Genomic DNA, 18660 nt, shown 5'->3' with positions numbered 1-18660 from the left:
AAACTGTATCTCTTTAGAAAAAGTCTCTTTCCTGCCCACCATGGGCACCTTGTCCATTGCCTAACTTACCTCTTCAGAGATGGTGGGTTGTCCTTATTAAGAATCTTCTCCCACTGGTCCACTAACCAACCTTCTCCTGTGTGATAAATCCATAGAAAAGAGTTCCCATTGTAGGACTTGGGAAAATTCCCATAAATTTTCTTGGTTACTCTTATTTTTAATGGAACCTTCTAAATAAAAGTTTATTATTTCTGGTTTATGTTTATTTGCATTTTAAGTAACGTTGATGTCATTGTCTCTTTAGAATTGCTGGTGTGTTGAACCATAAATCTTAAAGGTCACTGACTGATAGTCTTGGTGCCTTTACATAATACTTTCTGTAATACTGTTTATTTCATTGCTTTCTTTTTACTAGAACCTGACTTGAAAAAACGGATCCGGGTGCACTTGCTCAATGCCCATGGCCTGGACGAAGCTGGCATCGATGGTGGTGGTATTTTCAGAGAGTTTTTAAATGAACTACTGAAATCTGGTTTTAACCCCAACCAGGGGTTCTTTAAGACTACTAATGAAGGGCTTCTGTACCCCAACCCAGCTGCTCAGATGCTCGTGGGAGATTCTTTTGCAAGGCATTACTACTTCCTAGGCAGAATGCTTGGAAAGGTAATTTTTATATAAAATAAGGCTCAAAACAAAAGATGTCATTTTACCGTTTTATAGTTTTCTACACTTTATTGATTATCATTATTCAAAATTGATTTAAAAAAAACCATTTTGCTGATCCCTAACTCGTAATTATATAGCAACTACATTTTATCATCATCATAGATCATGCATGGGCAGTAGTTGAATTACAATATAATTTGTATGGTGCAAAATCAGCACTATAAAACTACAGATAGAGTAATGTATTTATTTTTGTTTGGCCTTTTTTTTTTTTTTTTTTTTTTTTTTTTTAAATGTGTGCATGAGTATACTTGGAAATCGATGTCTTTCTCCTTTGCTCCCTACCATTCTTATTCTGTGAGGCAGGTTCTTTCACTGAACCTAGAACTAGTTGATTCTATTAACTATCAAGCCCTGGTTTTCCCCAGCTCTCTGGCAGTGGAAATATAGAAGCATGCTTCCATGCCTGGCTGTTTGTGATAGTGTTTTGTTAATGTGGGTGCTAGGAATGGAATGCCTTCTATAAACACTTTACCCACTTAGCCATCACCCCAGCCCCAAAAGTAACTATTTTAAAGTTGTTCAATGTGATTTAGACATGTGACATGACTGGAGAATATGCAACTAAAGGCAAATCTTCAGGTTTAATGGTGAAGTGTACAGAGTATTTCCTCTAAGTCAGAGACAAGACAGGGCACGCTTGGCCCTGGGGAATCTGCACTGCAGCTGCTTCCTATAAGTAAACCTTCATCCTAGCAGAATGGAGTTGTTAGTTTTACTGCTTACTCATGTTTTTAAAATGTGGGGCTTTTATATACAAGTATATATTAATAATGTTTATTTTGTTTGCTTACTTGCATTTTAAATAAAAATGTCAGTTACTGTTAATTGTGGAAGAATGTGTCTAGCAGGCATGTTCTAGTAAAATCAGGAGCTGCCTAAAGTGTCTTAAATGAGTGTGTATTTGAGCTCTGATTTGATCCCATGGAACAAATAACTGTTTTGTAGTGGAAGGCATGGTGTATCTGCCATTATGTCCAGTGAATCTCTGCCGTCGGGCTCCTTTTTTTTCAAGGTTTATTTTTATTTTTAACTGTGTGTTTGTATATGGATAGTGTATGTGAGTCTGGGTACCGTTGAAGACCAGAGGCATTGAATGCCTCTGAAGCTGGAGTTACAAGTGATTGTGAACTGAGTGACATGGGGACGTGAACTGAACTCAGGTCCTCTGCAAAAATAGTATACTGCTCTTTATCACTGAGCCATCTCTCCAGCCCTGTTGTCCAGCAGTGACTACCCAATTTGTATTAGTGTATTGGCACATGCCTTCAATCCCAGCACTCAGAAGGCAGAGGAAGGCAGATGTGAGTTCAAGGACAACCTGGTCTATAGAGTGAGTTCTGGGAGAGACAAGGCTACACAAAGAAACTCTGTCTTAAAATACTAATGAAAGGAAGAGAGAAGAAGGTAGAAAAGGGAAAAGCCACCATGGGTTAGGTGAGTCATGAAATTACGGCCATGAAGGTTGGCCAATTAGAGTTAAGAGCTGCCCAGATAGAACATGGCAAATTATAGCTTAGGGTTATTGATAGAAAAGTAGAATTCTAATAATACAGAAGGTAGATATCTGCCCAGCTCTGGTGCTGATTGATCTGGGAACTGAATGATCAATGGCAGGGTAGACGCCCCCAACTGAGAGTAAATATTTACTACAACAACATATTGACACAGGAAAGATTTTACTCCAGACTCAGTGACTCAAAACTATTATGAGACTCAAAACTATTATAACTTGAGGAACAAAGTACCCAGCCTGTAGTAGGGCAGCTAAGGACTCAACACAACTAAGGGAGGAGGTGGTTCATCTGACCTCCCTTCTTCACCTGACCCACTATGGCAGAGTTCTGCCTGCTTCTGCCTCCTGAGTGCTGTGATTAAAGGCATGGCCCAACATGCCCAGCCTATGTTACAGGTCTTATAGAGGAAAGATGTAGCATATTTGGTGATATATCAAGTAACATTGTAGTGTACACATAACATACCAACACATGACACTTAGCACCAAGCCTGATGACCTAAGTTTGATCTCTGTATTCAACATGATAAAAGAAGAAAAACAACTCCCACAAATTGTCCTGTAGCTTCCATATGCGTGTCATGGTATGTGCTTCCTCCCTAAATAAATAAGAGTAATGCAGAGTGTGTATGTAAAACTCCAATATCTTTAGCTGTCAGGGAAATGCAAATAAAAGTACATTGAAATAGCATCCTATCCAGTTAGAATAGCCACTATTGAAAGACATAGGAGACATGGTGGCTCATGCCTATGATCCCAATACTTGGAAGGCAGGATGCTTATTTTAAGTTCCATACTAGCCTGGGCTATGGGAGGAGGGAGGGTGAAGTGCTTATGAGAAGGGGGAGGAGTGCATAGTTAGTGAAGATGTATATATGGACTCTAGAAGTTCCTCAAAGAATAACTACAACTCTCAGGTATGTAAGCTCATTCTTATAAGGCCTAATGTATTCCCAGAGAAAATGAAGTCAGCATGTCCTTGTTGCCTATATTGGTGCTTAACAGTAGAACAGATAAAGTTCTAAATGATAGTATACACACATGATGAAATAATATTCAGCTACAAAGAATGAGGTCATGCCATTTGCAGGAAAATAAATGGGACTCAAAAACATTGTGTCGAGTGAAATAGTTCAGACCCAGAAAAACACATACACGTGCACTCTGGTATGTGGAAGCTAAAAACTAGTTGTCCTGAATGTAGAATGATATAAAAGGTAGGAAAAAAAAAAAGAATAGATGAGAGAGACTGGATTTGATCATTGAACACTGTAGGCATGTGTAGAAATATTCACTCTGCACCCCACTCATATGTACAATTAATACTTGTTAACCAAAAGTTAAAGTTTAGGGGCCTGGAGAAATGGCTCAGTGGTTAGGAGCACTGGCTGCTATTCCCAGCAACCACATGGTGGCTCACCACATCTGTAATGGGATATGATGCCCTCTTCTAATGTGTGTGAAGACAGTGACAATGTGCTCACATACATACATACATACATACATACATACATACAATAAATCTTTTTAAAAAATTAGACTGTGATGGCACATGCTTTTATTCCAGCACCTAGAATGCTAAGGCAAGAGGATTGTGAGTTGAAGACTAGCTGAACAAGACCTTGTTTCAAAAGCAAGGACTTGGCACATAGCTCAGTGATCAAAAGTTTGTTGATCCCTCAAAACTGCAGAATAAAAACAGAAGTGAATTAATTAAATCATTTTTAAAACTGTAGCTCCTTGAGAATGGTGGTTGGTTTAGTTCCTCAGTTTTCTGCATGGGAATTCCTCGGGGGTTTCTGAAATGTCTATTTACTGTCTGATTGTAAGTGGTTAACTTTGCATCAGGGCATCTGCATCCAAATGAATGCACTCGTACAGAACTAATAGCATGACACCTGAACGTTAAATCTGAAGAAGAAAACCATCTATTGATTGATTATAGTATTTATTGGATCATAATATATTTAAATTTTCTTAATGCATATGTTAGTGATTGTTTACTGTGATAAAGTGCACAAAGGTCTTCAGAGCAGCTTTGCACAGGAAGAATTACCTCCTGTCACTGGTCACTTCTCAGTTAAAAGTTCCATTAGCAGATGGCTCCTGACTGGGCTGTGGGTCATGGCTGCACTTTGTTGCTTGTAAATCAGGCTCTAGACAGGGATAAGTAAACAGCTTGGGATGTGGTCGTGTCATGTTGGACTTTTTCACAGATAGAAGCACCTTAGTCCATTTAGGCCAATTAAGTTCAGAATATTTATTGGAACAAATCTTTTATCGTATTTGAATTCTACTTGAAAATTTCCCCTTGATTCAGAATATTGATTTAATTGGAACAGAATGCCTATAAATCAGATTATTTGGTAATACCATAGTAATATATTTGAAATTTTTAATTAGCAGACTGTGTAACTTCAGCATGCTTTATAATTGTGTATTTCAGTAGAGTAAGTATGCAGTTAATGTATCATAAAGTGAGCTGTTGACAGTTAGCAGTTGATCTTGACCTTTCTGGAAGCTGAAAAAATTTATTCTTATATGTCATTAGTGTCCCTTAGAAAATGCTCTCTGAGTTCTGAGGCTTAAATCTGTAAAATATGAGATGAACACTTGAACCCTTGCTTGCATCATCCTTCATGTGACACAGCTCCTCTCCTCTGCAGTCATCTTTGAACCTAAGTATAGTACATTGTATCCCCTGCCTCATCCACTTCGATCAAACCAAGGTTCTTGTCTTTCTTATGATCTTGACAGTAGCACAGGCCTTCCAAAACTAAGACAGAATCTTTTACACCATTTAAATTTAGTGACTGTGCCAACCATAGTTGCGTACACCTTTAGCCCCAACACTGGGAGGCAGCCTCAGGAGGATCTCTTGAGTTTAAAGCCAGCCTGGTCTACATAAGCAAGTTCCAGGACTAAATAGTGAGACCTTATCTCATTGAAACAAAACAACAAAAACAATGGCATGGCACCTATGTTTTGCTCTTAAACAAGCTCATCTTAGAAAGGCGGCTATAAGTAGTTGAGTCCAATCTCAAGTGTACGTTAGAGAACTTCTGATCTTGATTGCTTGTGTTTAACTTTGATATTATAAATAGGTAGAGCTAGCACTCAAATGGGAAAGCTAGGTAGAGGTTGGTGACAGTGGAATCAGAACCCTGCTAGTGTAGTGCTGAAAGGGAGTAACATACAAGGCATTTGTTGATAGTCAAGGGATAAAGGAACAGGATAGGAAGGAGTCTGCCTGGTTTGTTGAGAACAGAAGGCTAGAGGTGGTATTGGCTAAGCTAGGGAAAGGTGAGTAAGGAATTGCTCTAGATACCTGAGGCATGTCTTAGGGTTTAGATACCTTAGGCAGACACTATTCAAGAACAAGGTCTGGACTGAGCTGCAGACTGGAAGGGATGCACACAGGGGGTGGAACTTGGGACCAAAGCCCCATGGGACAACAGAGTTCCACAAAAGAAAGAGAAAACACGGATAATGCAATGTTTCAGAAGCCTGATAAAGATTGTCTTAAGGGAAAAGAGGATAATTACTATGTGATGTTACTGATGGGTCAAATAACATGAGAACAGAGAGAAGAGATGGCTTTGTCATTTATCAGTATAGACATCACTTTGCATGGATGGAAGCAAAACCTGGGCAGATGGTCAAGGAGTATAGCATCATTGTAGCTAAGGTACACTCTGTGCTCTGTGTCTCTGACTGTCATCTGGGAACTACTGTGTCCATTGAGACTAACAAGCAGTAAAATGAAAGCCATTTTCTTTAGCACTAGACAAGCAAACTGCTGCTCGCACCCCCTGCATGAAGTACAGACCTAATGCTTTGAGGAAAGAGTATTCTCTGCAAGATTCCATTGAGGTATATTCAGTTCAGGTGTTTGAGAATGTGACTTGAGGTCTGTGTTTAGAAGAAGACAGAAAGACAGGCAGGGTGCTAATAATTCTCAATGTTTTCCCCCAGAGTATGTCCATAGGTAAAAGTAGAAAGGCTTGAGTGAAGTCATGGGAGGTACACTTCAAAGGGAATGGAAATGAGTGGATAGAGCCCATGTGGGAAGGAGGCTGATGACCCCAAGGATGACCCAAAAATAGTAGCTTCACCTGGGACATGGTAGAAGTCTATATGTCCCTTACAAGTAGCTTGCAAGCGTCGTCTTGCCAGTTCCTCAAATTTGATGAGCTAACCCTGAGAATATCTCCCCAGGGAAGCATGGGTTGTCAGTTGACTGAAGTCTTGGTTAAGTGAATCAAAGTGGCCACGAACTAGAGGCAAGAAAGCGTGAGCTGGGCCAGCCTGCAATACATGAAACCCTATGTCAAGAAACTAAAGAAAAAGAAATGATGAACTGTGTGTAAACAAACTAAAAGCACAGACAATGACCACAGGATCCCATCCTAAAGTCTGGACTGTTGAGAAAATCAGGAGGCTGGGGAGATGGTTCAGCAGTTAGAAGCATTCACTGTTCTTGCAGAGGACCTACGTTTGGTTCCTAGTACCTGCCATGGTGGCCCACAACTATTCGTGACTCCAGTTCTAAGGCATCTGACTCCTGACCTCTGAGAGCACCAGCACACACTTTCAGGCAAAACACTTAGACACATTAAACAATAAGAAAGGAAAGGCAATTAGTCTGAGTGGAGGAGGGAAAGAGCTAAGAAGGAGAAGGGGGACAGAGATTAGCATAGGCTGTCAAACCCAGAGTGTGAAGGCACTCTGGGTGAGGGTCAGTAGAATAGGTTCAAAAGACAAAGTAGCCAAGGTGAGCTAGTGAGTTGACAAGAATAAATAGCTAGAATGTTAGGTGGTGGCCAGTTGGGTGATTGAAGTCACCAAAGGTTGTCACAGGACTATTGGAGTAAAAAAGCTTTTGTATTTTAATTTTATCATCATTTTTGTTGTTATGTATGTAATGTGAAAATGGGTGCATGCCACAGTGCACTTTTGCAGGTCAGAGGCCAACTGTGCCACTGTGGGTTTTGGAAATAGATCTTGGGGTTTCAGGCTTGTTTGGCATTCAATTTTACCTTCTGAGCCCAGGAGCGAGAATCTTGAACTAAAGAGGGCTTGACAGTGCTAGCAGGATGCTATGAGCCCTGGCCCAGTGTAACTATCACAAGGAGAATGTATATGCTGGAAATAACAGTGCCAAAGGGACATCTTCAGTTCTGTCTCCAGCAGTTAAGATGTGAAAAAGACATGAGACACTGGGTATCTTTGTCAGGCACAGAGCCATGTACAGAGCTGGTGCTGTTCTTTGCTAAAGTCAGCACTGGATATGCATTGGATTCTTCAGTGATCCCTGAATCTTAGATGTGAAACCAGAACAGTCCACGAAAGAAAAAATCAGGTCTAGAGAGGGGATGCAGTGGTTATGAGCACTTACTGCTTTTGCAGTTCCCAGCATGCATCAGGTAGCTAACAAACTCAAGGGTGCAGTGTCGATATATGTACAGTCCCACACATACATCTACATAGAACTAAATATGTTAATTTTTAAAAAGGACATCAGTTGATTTCATCAAAAGTTAAAGCAGTTGTGCCTCTAATAAATAGCAGTAACCATTTGAGATCATCTCCTCTCCCCCTATTAACCCCATGGCTGTTCCTGGTCTTGAAATAACAAAACAGTCAGATGTGTTCAATAGCTTCTCTAGTTGCACATCCACTGGATCAGTAATGAGCAATTGGACTCGTTGAAACTAACATTCATACAGGCAACAAAGTGGGGCTCAGCATCTGGCGCATTAGGCACGGTTCGGTTGCCAACCCCAGCTCTAATTCAGTGTCGGGTAGCTGTGTGGCCTAATGCTACAGGAGCTGGCTGTGACTGAAAACCAAAGAATATAAATGAGTAAATGGCATGCAAATGTTTTGTTTTTTAAGCTATGTGGTTAGCATGATTAAAAATAATTAAAATTATCTGCTTGCTTATTTAGGATGGCTTTAAGGCAAGACATCATTTCCTATAGTTTTTAGATTAAGTTATAAATGTTCACTTTAGAACTACCTGAAGATCGATAGAGATGCATTTGAAAAGCATTATTTTTTTATTGATTCTTAATGTAGTAAATTACTGAAGTTATTTGGCAGCAAACAGAAGTAGCCTGTACTGTGGCTCACATTTTTTTCCTGATAGTCTCAATTTGCATTGATTACATTGAGACTGCACTCACTTATATTAAAAGGTTTCTACTATAATTAATCCTTTTCATTTCAAACCATTTTGGCACAATTTCTAGCTATAAACATTTCGTGAAGTATATAACTGGAAAATACTGTACAAGCTTTTCTATACACCTAGCCTTTTTTTGCTTTTTTTTTTTTTTGACAGGTAGTTATTGATATGTTTTTAGGAATAAGTGTGGTGCAATGGGCTTGAAAATGCTAAGTGGATTATTTTACATAAAAATAGACAGTTTTAGAGTTATATAACTAACCTGTATTTAGAAAGTACCTTGATTTATGCTTACATTTGTATCTCAGTTGCATACATTATGGAAATTTAATTTATAATCCATTTAGCTGATGTAGTCATAGTGTTCAGTGCTATCATTTATTAGTGCTTGTATATTAAATGCTCTAAAGGTTTAAACCTGCCTTATGTAAAAAATTATACCTATGCATTTACATTTTATGAGTCACCGTGGGATTTCTGCTTAAAATTCAGGTGACCCTGATATATTTAACAAATTTCTCTGGTTTATTGTTACTAATGCAGAAATGGCAAACAATGACCTTCTATATTGAACATCCAATGATTTACACTCCAGCTTGCTTTCAAAGTCCACTGTGTAAATGAGGACTTTTTCCTAGTACATGAGGATCAATCATGCAGCTTTATGCAAAATGTTCTCCTTGGCTTTGAACTCATCTTTCATTTAGAAGTATTGGTTTTTATAAGTGTTCCAGATTAATATTATTAACTGTTGTTTGTTTGTTGTCTGGGGTTTTGTTTGTTTTGAGAAGAGTTGCCCATGGGGGAAATCGTGTTACATAGTTATCATTGCCTGGACATGATGCTGGCCTGAGAGGTAGGAAGGGAGCACAGACTCAACATGAGCACTGATATCTGAGTTGGACATATTCTAATAGGGGAAAAAAATTGTGGAGGAAGACTTCTGTGGCTCCATAGGAATTGGTTTTTTAACATGTTAAGTCTTAGCAAAATGAGTCAGTCATGGCCTGTTTGGTATGATGCTTATGTTTATAAGAGTGTTCAAGAGCACCAAACAAGCTGTTAATCAAGGAACTTGACAAAAATTGGCTTTGGTTTCCAAGTTTTCCTGTCAGAATAAGACACTAAGAGTATAGTGATGGGTTTGTTTGTTTGTTTGTTTGTGGAGTGCTCATCTGCTGTGGTGTACATGTGGAGGTAAAGTTCTCTCATTCCACCACATGGTCCTAAAGATTAGGCTTGGCCATAAGAACCTGAATTCACCACCTTGCCACAGCCTCTAAAAAAATTTTTTTTAACTCTTACTGCGCATTTCTCAGTTTGTATTGAATTTTACAACTGTGAACCATTCGAATATTTACTCTGTGGCTTGAATCTCTGACCTGATGTTGGAAACCTTACATAATTTTACTTCCATTTCTGCTAGGGAATCTCTGGAGATCTACATAGTAATTCATTAACACTAATTAATCCACTGGGTATCAGGAAGAGCAGCTTCCAGCCACAGTGAGATGCTCACTGCCTCAACCACCAGGGCCAAGATTAAAAAGCTGGCAATACTGACAGATGGGAGTGTGAGTGCCAGTCCTCACACATCATTGGTGGGAGGAGAGAGGTGCTAGCATTTTAGAAATATTTGGACAATGTCTTCCTTGTGCTAGCCACCTCTATGCTCTGCTCCTAAATACATGTTCATGAAAGTCCATAAGTAGAAATACCAAACATGTCCATCACCAGGTAAATCTATCACACCACAGCAAATGAAAGCATCTGCAAAACCTGGTGTGTGTTGTATTATTATGAGAAGTCTTAGGAGTGATGAAACTTAGATCTGCAGAGGGAATTCCCTGGATTTACTCAGGTATAACCGAGTAAGAAATTCATTAAAGGGGCTGGAGAGATGACTCAGAGGTGAAGAGCACTGACTGCTTTTCCAGAGGATTCAGGTTCAGTTTCCAGCAAACACATGGAGCTCACAGCTGCCTGTTACTCCAGTTCCAGGAGATTGGACACCCTCACATAGACAGATATGCAGGCAAAACACCAATGCACATAAAATAAAAATAAATTATTAAAAATTATCAAATAGTCATGCCAGGTTTATCTATACTACAGTGTTAATAATTGCAAAAGTAACCTACAATGAGGACATATTTCTTATTTTTACCCCTTTTAAAGGCATGTAGATGTGTACCATATGTATTCAAGAGCTCAACACAGAGGCCGGATGATTTAGAGCCAGAGTTACAGGTAGTTGTGAGCCCCCTGATGTGGGTGTTGAGAATAGAATTTGGGTCCTCTGGAAGAACAGCAGTCTTCTGAACTGCAGAAGTAGAGTGGGCAGCTGTATTCACAGTACTGATGTGACCACATCTATAGCGGCTAAAGAATCTGTTATAGATCTAGCATACCCTGTCTTTGAACATGCCCTCAATTGGAAATATATAGTCAAGTTTAGTCCCAAAATTCAATGGCCGGTGTCTTTGTAAGATAAAGGGAAGATATGAAACAAAGCAGACACAGCCCAGATGCAGAGGCAGGAAGTAGAAGGATGCAGCTGAAGCCATGGATTCTAAAGATGACCAGAGCTGCCAGGAGGTTGAAGGGGGAGTGAAGGACCCATCTGAGAACTGTGAGACAGCACTCTGCTTTGTTTAGTTTCCTGTTCGTGTTCACTTGGTGCCTAATATAGTATAACCCTAGACCATTCATATCTGGCTGTTTGTGGAAAACATTTGCTGACCTATTACAATAGGTATTTGTACCTTGAAGGATTTGGCTCTTAGAAATCCCATTTGGTATTAGCATTCTGGTTTCAGCCCTGGCCTGGCACATGGTAAATGCATTGACCTCACATTATCATGGAGACAGGGCCTGCCTCTTGGGACTCTGTCACTGTTGAATTAGCTTGTATTGTGTTATTAGAAGTATACAGATAATATTGACTGTTAATCCCCTGTCTGCCCTTTGGTCTGTCTGAAGGCTCTATATGAAAACATGTTGGTGGAACTACCCTTTGCTGGCTTTTTCCTGTCCAAGCTACTGGGAACCAGTGCAGATGTGGACATCCACCATCTTGCCTCATTGGATCCTGAAGTCTACAAGAACCTGCTTTTCCTTAAGAGCTATGAAGAGGATGTGGAGGAGCTGGGACTGAACTTTACTGTGGTGAACAATGACCTTGGAGAAGCCCAGGTAAGCTGGGGAAACATTTTATCTTTCAATGCCTTCACGAAGGCATTCCTCGTGCACTGTCACCATGGCATTGTCCTCAATTGGATAAAACATTAGACTGGAGTTTGGCAGCAACAGCAGCTCAAGCTTTCCAGGTCACTCCTATTCTCAGGATCTTTGCAGGGACAGTAAGTATACCCTGCCTAACAGTCCTTTCTTCTCTGAATTGTACCCCTAGTTGTGCTGTAGCTGGAGCTTCTCTCATTTCCTTACAGGGGAGTGACTGGCAAACCATCCTTCCCTCACATCTGTCTATAGATGAAGCTGGCTCTTCTCAAACACACAGATCTGCCTACTCTGTCTCCTAGGTGCTGGGGCCTCATGCCTGACACAAACCTGTTTTTCCTTTCTTTTTTTTCGGTGGGTGGTGGTGAGATAGGGTCTTACTCTGTAGCTCTGGGTATCCTGGCAATCTTTATGTAGACCAGGCCAGCCTTAAACTCTGATCCACCTGCCTCTGCCTCCCAAATACTGGGCCTAAAGATACGCACTGTCACTGCCACCACCACTCAAGATCCAAACTAGTTTTCTTGAAACCAGCTTTATCATTGTAGAAGTCACCTTTCATAAAATGCATTCTCTTGGGATATATTCAGAGTTGGTAGGCATCACTTTAGCCAGTTGCAAAATATTATGTTATTCTTAGGAAGAAACATAGTTTTCTCTGCCTGGCCTATCTTCTCTGGTATTTCCAAAATTTAGAAAACACCTTAAAAATACTTACAAAGCCATACATACCGTAATTCCAGCCCCAGGGAGGCTAAGGCAGCAGATCCATAAATTCTTTTTTCTTTTTTTTTTTCCTTTTCTTTTTTTTGGAGCTGGGGACCGAACCCAGGGCCTTGCGCTTGCTTGGCAAGCGCTCTACCACTGAGCTAAACCCCCAACCCCCAGATCCATAAATTCTAAGTCAGGTTGGGCTATGTCCAGAATTTGTCTCAGCAAAGAGGAGCAGAAAACATACCTCAACCTCACAACTGGATCATTACTAACCCCCCAAATGAAATGTGAGTTGAAGCATGAATTATGAAATGTGAAGTATTAACAAGCATGACTTAAAAATTGCAGTGGGAACCCTTCTGTGCTATCAGTTCATGCTAGAGCTGGGAACCAGACCCCTGCCTGTCCTAGGCCTATAGAGGCCCTGTGCCTCTGAACATCATTGGTAGCCTTTGATATAGAACAGTAATAATCTTTTTCTGAGTTCAGTAATTGCATTAGTTGTTTTTCATTTTGTGATTGTTTGTTTGTTTGTTTGTTTGTTTTGAGACAAGGTCTTACTATATAGCTCTGAACTTACTGTAGACCAGACTGGCCTCAAACTCACAAACCTACCTGCCTCTACCTCCCAAGTACTGGGATTAACGCTTGGGCCACTGTACCCAGCAAATTTTATTCTTCTAAATTTTCAGTGTTACTTGTTTGTTTTCTTTCTTTCTTTTTGGTTTGTCGAGGCGGGGTTTCTCTGTGTAGTCTTGGCTTTCCTGGAATTAACTCTGCCTTGAACTCACAGAGATCCACCTTATCTCTGCCTTCTGAATGCTAGGGTTAAAGGCCTGAGCCACCACTACCCAGCCTGTCACTTGCTTCTAATATAGGTTTTTCAAAGGTCATCAGTGCATGAAATACGAGTAAAGTTCTGGTTTGTATTCAACATAATAATAACAGGATAAGTCACTATATTTCAAACAACTAGAAGAAAGGAGTTTGATTGCTTTTATCAGTGAAAAAAATGATAAATGTTGGAGATGTGTTTAACCTAATTTAAATGTATAGCAGCATAGGTCACAGCATCACATCACATAGGAACCCATAAATGCATTCAGTTTTTGTTTTCATGTATCACCATGAAAAATAAATTTAGGGGATTGGAGAGAAATTTCAGTTCATAAAGTGTTTGCTGTTTAATCATAAGTACCTTAATTTAATTTAATTGTACCATCATAAGGATGTTTTCACTGTACAGCCGATATGTGTGTGTGTGTTCCTGTTGCCATGTATCTTGGTTTCTGTTGCTATGATAAAACACAAACCAAAAGCAACTTAAGGAAGAAAGGGTTTATTATTCATTTTACAGCTTATAGTCCATCCTAAGGAGTAAGAAAGAGCAGGAACAAGGAAAGAACCCAGATGCAAAATTGATGCAGAGGGATGCTGCTGACTTGACTGGCTTGCTTCTTGTGGCTTGCTTAGCCTGCTTCTTATAGAACCCAGGACCAGCAGCCCAGGGATGGCACCACCCACAGTGAGCTTTGCTTTTCCACATCAGTAATCAATCTAGAAAATTCTCTACAGATGAGTCTGGTGGGACATTTTCTCAATTGAGGTTCCCTCTTCCCAGATGACTCTATCCTGTATCAATTTGATATAAAAACTGGTCAGCATGTATGATTAGTACTGTGAGGTACTGCTACCGAAGACAGCTGCTGGTAGCATAGAATGTTTCACTGCATTAAGAAGTGATAGGTGGAGGCTGGAAAGATAGCTCAAAAGTTAAGAGCACTGAGTTCAATTCTCAGTAACCACATAGTGGCTCACAACCATCTGTAATAGGATCCAATGCCCTCTTCTGGTGTGTCTGATGACAGAACAATGTCACATATGTAAAATAAATAAATAAATCTTAAAAAAAAAGTGATAGATGGTAATGTAGGAAAGCACAGTGGTAGAGCAGATTTAAGGGACTTCTGCAGAAGTAGATAAAAGCAGGCAACCCTCTGTGCTGTGTGCCACTATTCCTCTCTGTGAAGTAGCAGTTCTGTTACCAGGGTATTTCCTTTAGTGTGAGCATTATGCCTGTTTACAGGAGGAAAAGGCAAAGTGTGTAACCAGACCATAAGTAATGATGAATAGTTGGGCTGAAGTCAGAGGCCTTGATTGGAGTCCTTGGTTCTCTTGACTGTGTGACCTTAGACAAGTTGTAGGGCCTTCCCTGTTGCAGGAGAAGCTGTGGTATTGTCACAACTGATACTCACAAGGGCCAGAGGAAGACACCTACAAGGAGAGCTTCCCTATGCTGCTTTTTTGTTTGGTTTGGTTTTCGTTTTTTCATTGCACTGTAGTGGAACCCAGGATCTCATAATGCTGTCATTTCTTCTCCCGTTAACCTGTGACCTTCCTGTTCAGTCTTCAAAGGGCGTCTTAATGTACCCATCAAACCTAGAATTGTGCACATTTGGGTGACTTTTAAATGAACATAGATTGAACCATAGGTATTTAGATTTATCCTGAGAGAGGATTTTAAATTAAAGGTAGTATTTGGTGTTTTATAAGTTACTAGAAATTCCACTATTAGATAATTGGTGGTCTTAGAAGTCCTTTTAACTGAAAACTTGATTGTTTCTTTGTCTTCACATCCTACAATCACATTATCATCTATTACCTACCTTAATCCATTTAAAGGAAGCGGTGTTTTTATATATGGAAATATAATAGCCAGCCTCAGAAGGTCTGGTTAACAGATGAACTGTCGGCTGAATACAAGCAGAGGAATTAAGGTAATGAACAGTCCTCACTTAGCTTGGAGACAATGGCTTGAAAGCCCATTGTAAGATTTGATGGGTCCCAAATTGAGAAAGCAAATTAGTAAGAAAAATTGAATGTCTAAAATGTGAAATAGTGCAGGAAGAGAATCAACCACATTTATCATTGAGGTTTAAAGCTGCATAACTTTGATAAAATGGGAAGAGCGGGGTACCAGATATAGGTTGATGTAAGTAAAGTTCTTCACCTCACATTGAAATATCCTTTATGTAAAGTCGTAAAACTTGGAGGTATAGAAAACACTACTCAGGCAGATAGTATGTTCTTGTTAGACTAGAGATATAAAAGAGCCATGAAAAGAAAGTAGAGTTGGGGGAAGATAGTGGTGGTGCCAGTAGTTTTGTGATGTACAATATAGGCACCCTTATAGCCAAAACTTGCCTCTTGCTCCCCAGACACAGAGCCTGTTTCAGGCCATCAATCTTAGTTCACTAGTAGTAATGCCATTGTTAATGTGGAAATACAGAAATGTCTTTGCTCCTTTATTTTGTACCCCACCCCACCCCTGGGCACCATTATGTGGCTCAGGATGGGCTTTAATTAGCTGACTGTCTTTACTTTCCAAGTGCTGAGATTATAAGTACAAAGCCTTCACTTATTTATTATATATTCGTTACCCTCAGAATAGGTAATCTCCACTAACACCAGAAATACATTTTTTTTAAAGATATATTTATTTACTATATATGAGTACACTGTAGCTGCCTTCAGATATACCAGAAGAGGGCATCAGATCCTATTACAGATGGTTGTGAACCACTATTTGGTTGCTAGGATTTGAACTCAGAATCTCTAGAAGAGCAGTCAGTGCTCTTAACCACTGAGCCATCTCTCCAGCATTTCTAATACGCAGTTATAAGCAAGGCATTTCAGAGCATGCTCTGATAGCTAATGCTACCACATCTGCGGTAATCTTTATATGTGAAAGTTGACATAGTCACAACATACCTACTGCTGAGGCAAGAACTCATCTTAAGGTGAGAACTGCATTTCCACTGAACTACTGTCACACTGGCCCTACCGTGACATTAAAGAGCTATTTTTCAGATTCATTCTAGATTTAGAAACACAGTGCAGCCAGTAGGTGGTGGTGGTACACACTTTTGTTCACAGCACTGGGGAGGCAGAGGCAGGGCCAGGCCAGTCTCTGTGAGTTCAAGGATAGCCTGGTTTACAAAGCAAGTTCCAAAACAGCCAGGCCTACAAACAAAGAAGCTCTTGTCTTGAAAAACAAGATAAATAAAATAAAGGGAAAAAAACAGTGTAGCTGTAAAGGGGGTGTATGTGGCATTTTTGTTTTACCTTTTTCTTTATGTTTTGGTTTGTTTTGAATTTTATTTTTAACAGAGTTTTCTGTGTGTAACTCAGGACAGACTAGAGCTCTTCTTACCTTAGCTTTCCAAGTGGTGGAGTTAATAGGCGTGTCAGTCAATATATCTTTCTCCTTCCCTTCAGAATTATTTACCACTGTCCTTTAAATCAAACGTTCTACAACAGAGGCAACATTCTAAAAAGACTAAAGGAAGTATAATGACTGTTTGCTCTCCAGAATGAGTACCTTATTCTCTCTGGGACTAAAATGATCCTTTGATTCAAAATGAAATTGCCACAATTCCATTATTTCTCAGTGCTAGTTTAGGACAGGATGCTTAACGATGGGAAAGAAACAAGGTGCTGCCTCTTGTCATAGCTATCCCATCATGAGCCTGTGCTGCTGGTGTATGTTGGATTTTTATTTTCTAAAACTTTTGTTTTCCTGTTTTCACACTTCTAGAGCCCTGTGCTTTCTGTTTACAGGTGGTTGAACTAAAATTTGGTGGGAAAGACATCCCTGTAACTGGGGCCAACCGAATTGCCTACATCCACCTGGTGGCTGACTACCGACTGAACAAGCAGATCCGACCGCACTGCCTAGCTTTCCGACAGGGCCTGGCCAATGTTGTGAGCCTAGAGTGGCTCCGAATGTTTGACCAACAGGAAATTCAGGTATCATGGTTACTACTCTCAAAAACACAGTTGTCTCAGGAAATAAAACACTTTCTGAAAATATTCCTTCAGGTTTACAATTTAACCTTACCTCTTCCCTCTCCCTCCCCCCCACCCTCCCATACCCCCCCCCCCCCCCCCCAGGTATTAATTTCTGGTGCACAAGTTCCTGTAAGTCTGGAGGACCTAAAATCCTTTACAAACTATTCAGGTATGTAGCACCACATTAGACTGTGCCTTTCCCATAGGTTAGTTGTCACTGTAACCTCTTATATATATATCCCTATCTCTGCCCACCTTACTGTGAACTACTATTCTCAAACACTTGCACGGCTACCAGCAATTACAGTGTGAGCCTTTTTTCAGTTTTATAATTTTCAGCAAGTTCCAGGACAGCCAGAGCAATTACATAAAGATACCCTGGCTCAAAAAACAAACAAAACAGACAGTGGTAGCTTATACCTTTATTCCCAGCACTTGGAAGGCAGAGACAGGGGGAAGCCCTGTATTCCAGGACAGCTAGAGGACTGCACAGAGAAATCCCCTCTCAAAAAGCAAACTAAAAACAAAGAATGAATAAAAGAAAATGAGGTAGAACCCGGTGGTGGTGGCAGTGCACACCTTTAATCCAGCATTTGGGAGCCAGAGGCAGGAGGATCTCTTGAGTTTGAGGCCAGGTTGATCTGCATAGTTCCTGGACAGCACGGGCTAAATAGGGAACCCCTTTGTGAAAAATACAAATACAGTGGCCCTTTGTGTAGACAAGGATTTTATTGCATGACGAAGATTAAAACATTTGCATAAAAGTCTTAATATGGGGGTTGGGGATTTAGCTCAGTGGTAGAGCACTTGCCTAGCAAGCGCAAGACCCTGGGTTCGGTCCCCAGCTCCGAAAAAAAGAAAAGAAAAAAAAAGTCTTAATATGTGGGAGATAAAAAGATTTGAATTCCCAAGATTTGACTGCCCTTCCAGAGGTCCTAAGTTCAATTCCCAACAACTACATGGTGGCTCACAACCATTTATAATGGGATCCGATGCTCTCTTCTGGTGTGTCTGAAGACAGCAACAATACTCACAGTAATTAAATAAACAAACAAGCAAATAAATAAATCTTTTTTTTTAAATCGTTTTTTGTGTTTGGATGTTCTGCCTGAATGTGTATCTGACTTAGTGTTAGATCCCCTGGAACTGGAATTGTAGGTAGTTGAGAACCACCATGAATGGTGTAAGAATCAAACCTAGATCCTCTGGAGGAGTGGCCAGTACTCTACATTGCTGCACCAAATTTCCAGCCCCAATTTTTAAAAAAAAAAAAATTTAGGACTATGTATGAGCAGGCATGGATGCACAAAAGTGCAGCAACACTTTTGTGGTCAGAGAATAGCTTGTGGAAGTCTGTTCTGTTCTTCTAATATGTGAGACCCAGGAATTGAGTTCAGATTATCAGGTTTGGTAGCAAGTTGCT

At 40.1% G+C, this 18660-nt stretch overlaps 1 protein-coding gene across 2 annotated transcripts in view; it reads left to right on the top strand.

Moving 5' to 3' along the window:
- The window catches only part of Ube3c (ubiquitin protein ligase E3C), a 101297-nt gene that overhangs the window by 68013 nt on the left and 14624 nt on the right, over positions 1-18660 (top strand). For both annotated transcript variants that reach the window (NM_001427087.1, XM_087657916.1), the window contains 4 exons: positions 416-663; positions 11415-11627; positions 17007-17195; positions 17340-17406. In NM_001427087.1, coding sequence (NP_001414016.1) covers positions 416-663; positions 11415-11627; positions 17007-17195; positions 17340-17406 — 717 coding nt within the window. The remainder of the gene's footprint in view (positions 1-415; positions 664-11414; positions 11628-17006; positions 17196-17339; positions 17407-18660) is intronic.

This window comes from Rattus norvegicus, chromosome 4 (genome assembly GCF_021556685.1).
Source record: "Rattus norvegicus strain SHRSP/BbbUtx chromosome 4, alternate assembly SHRSP_T2T, whole genome shotgun sequence".
NCBI lineage: Eukaryota > Metazoa > Chordata > Mammalia > Rodentia > Muridae > Rattus > Rattus norvegicus.
The sequence above is the reverse complement of the archived record's forward strand: the minus strand, read 5'-3'. Positions and strand labels throughout refer to the sequence as shown.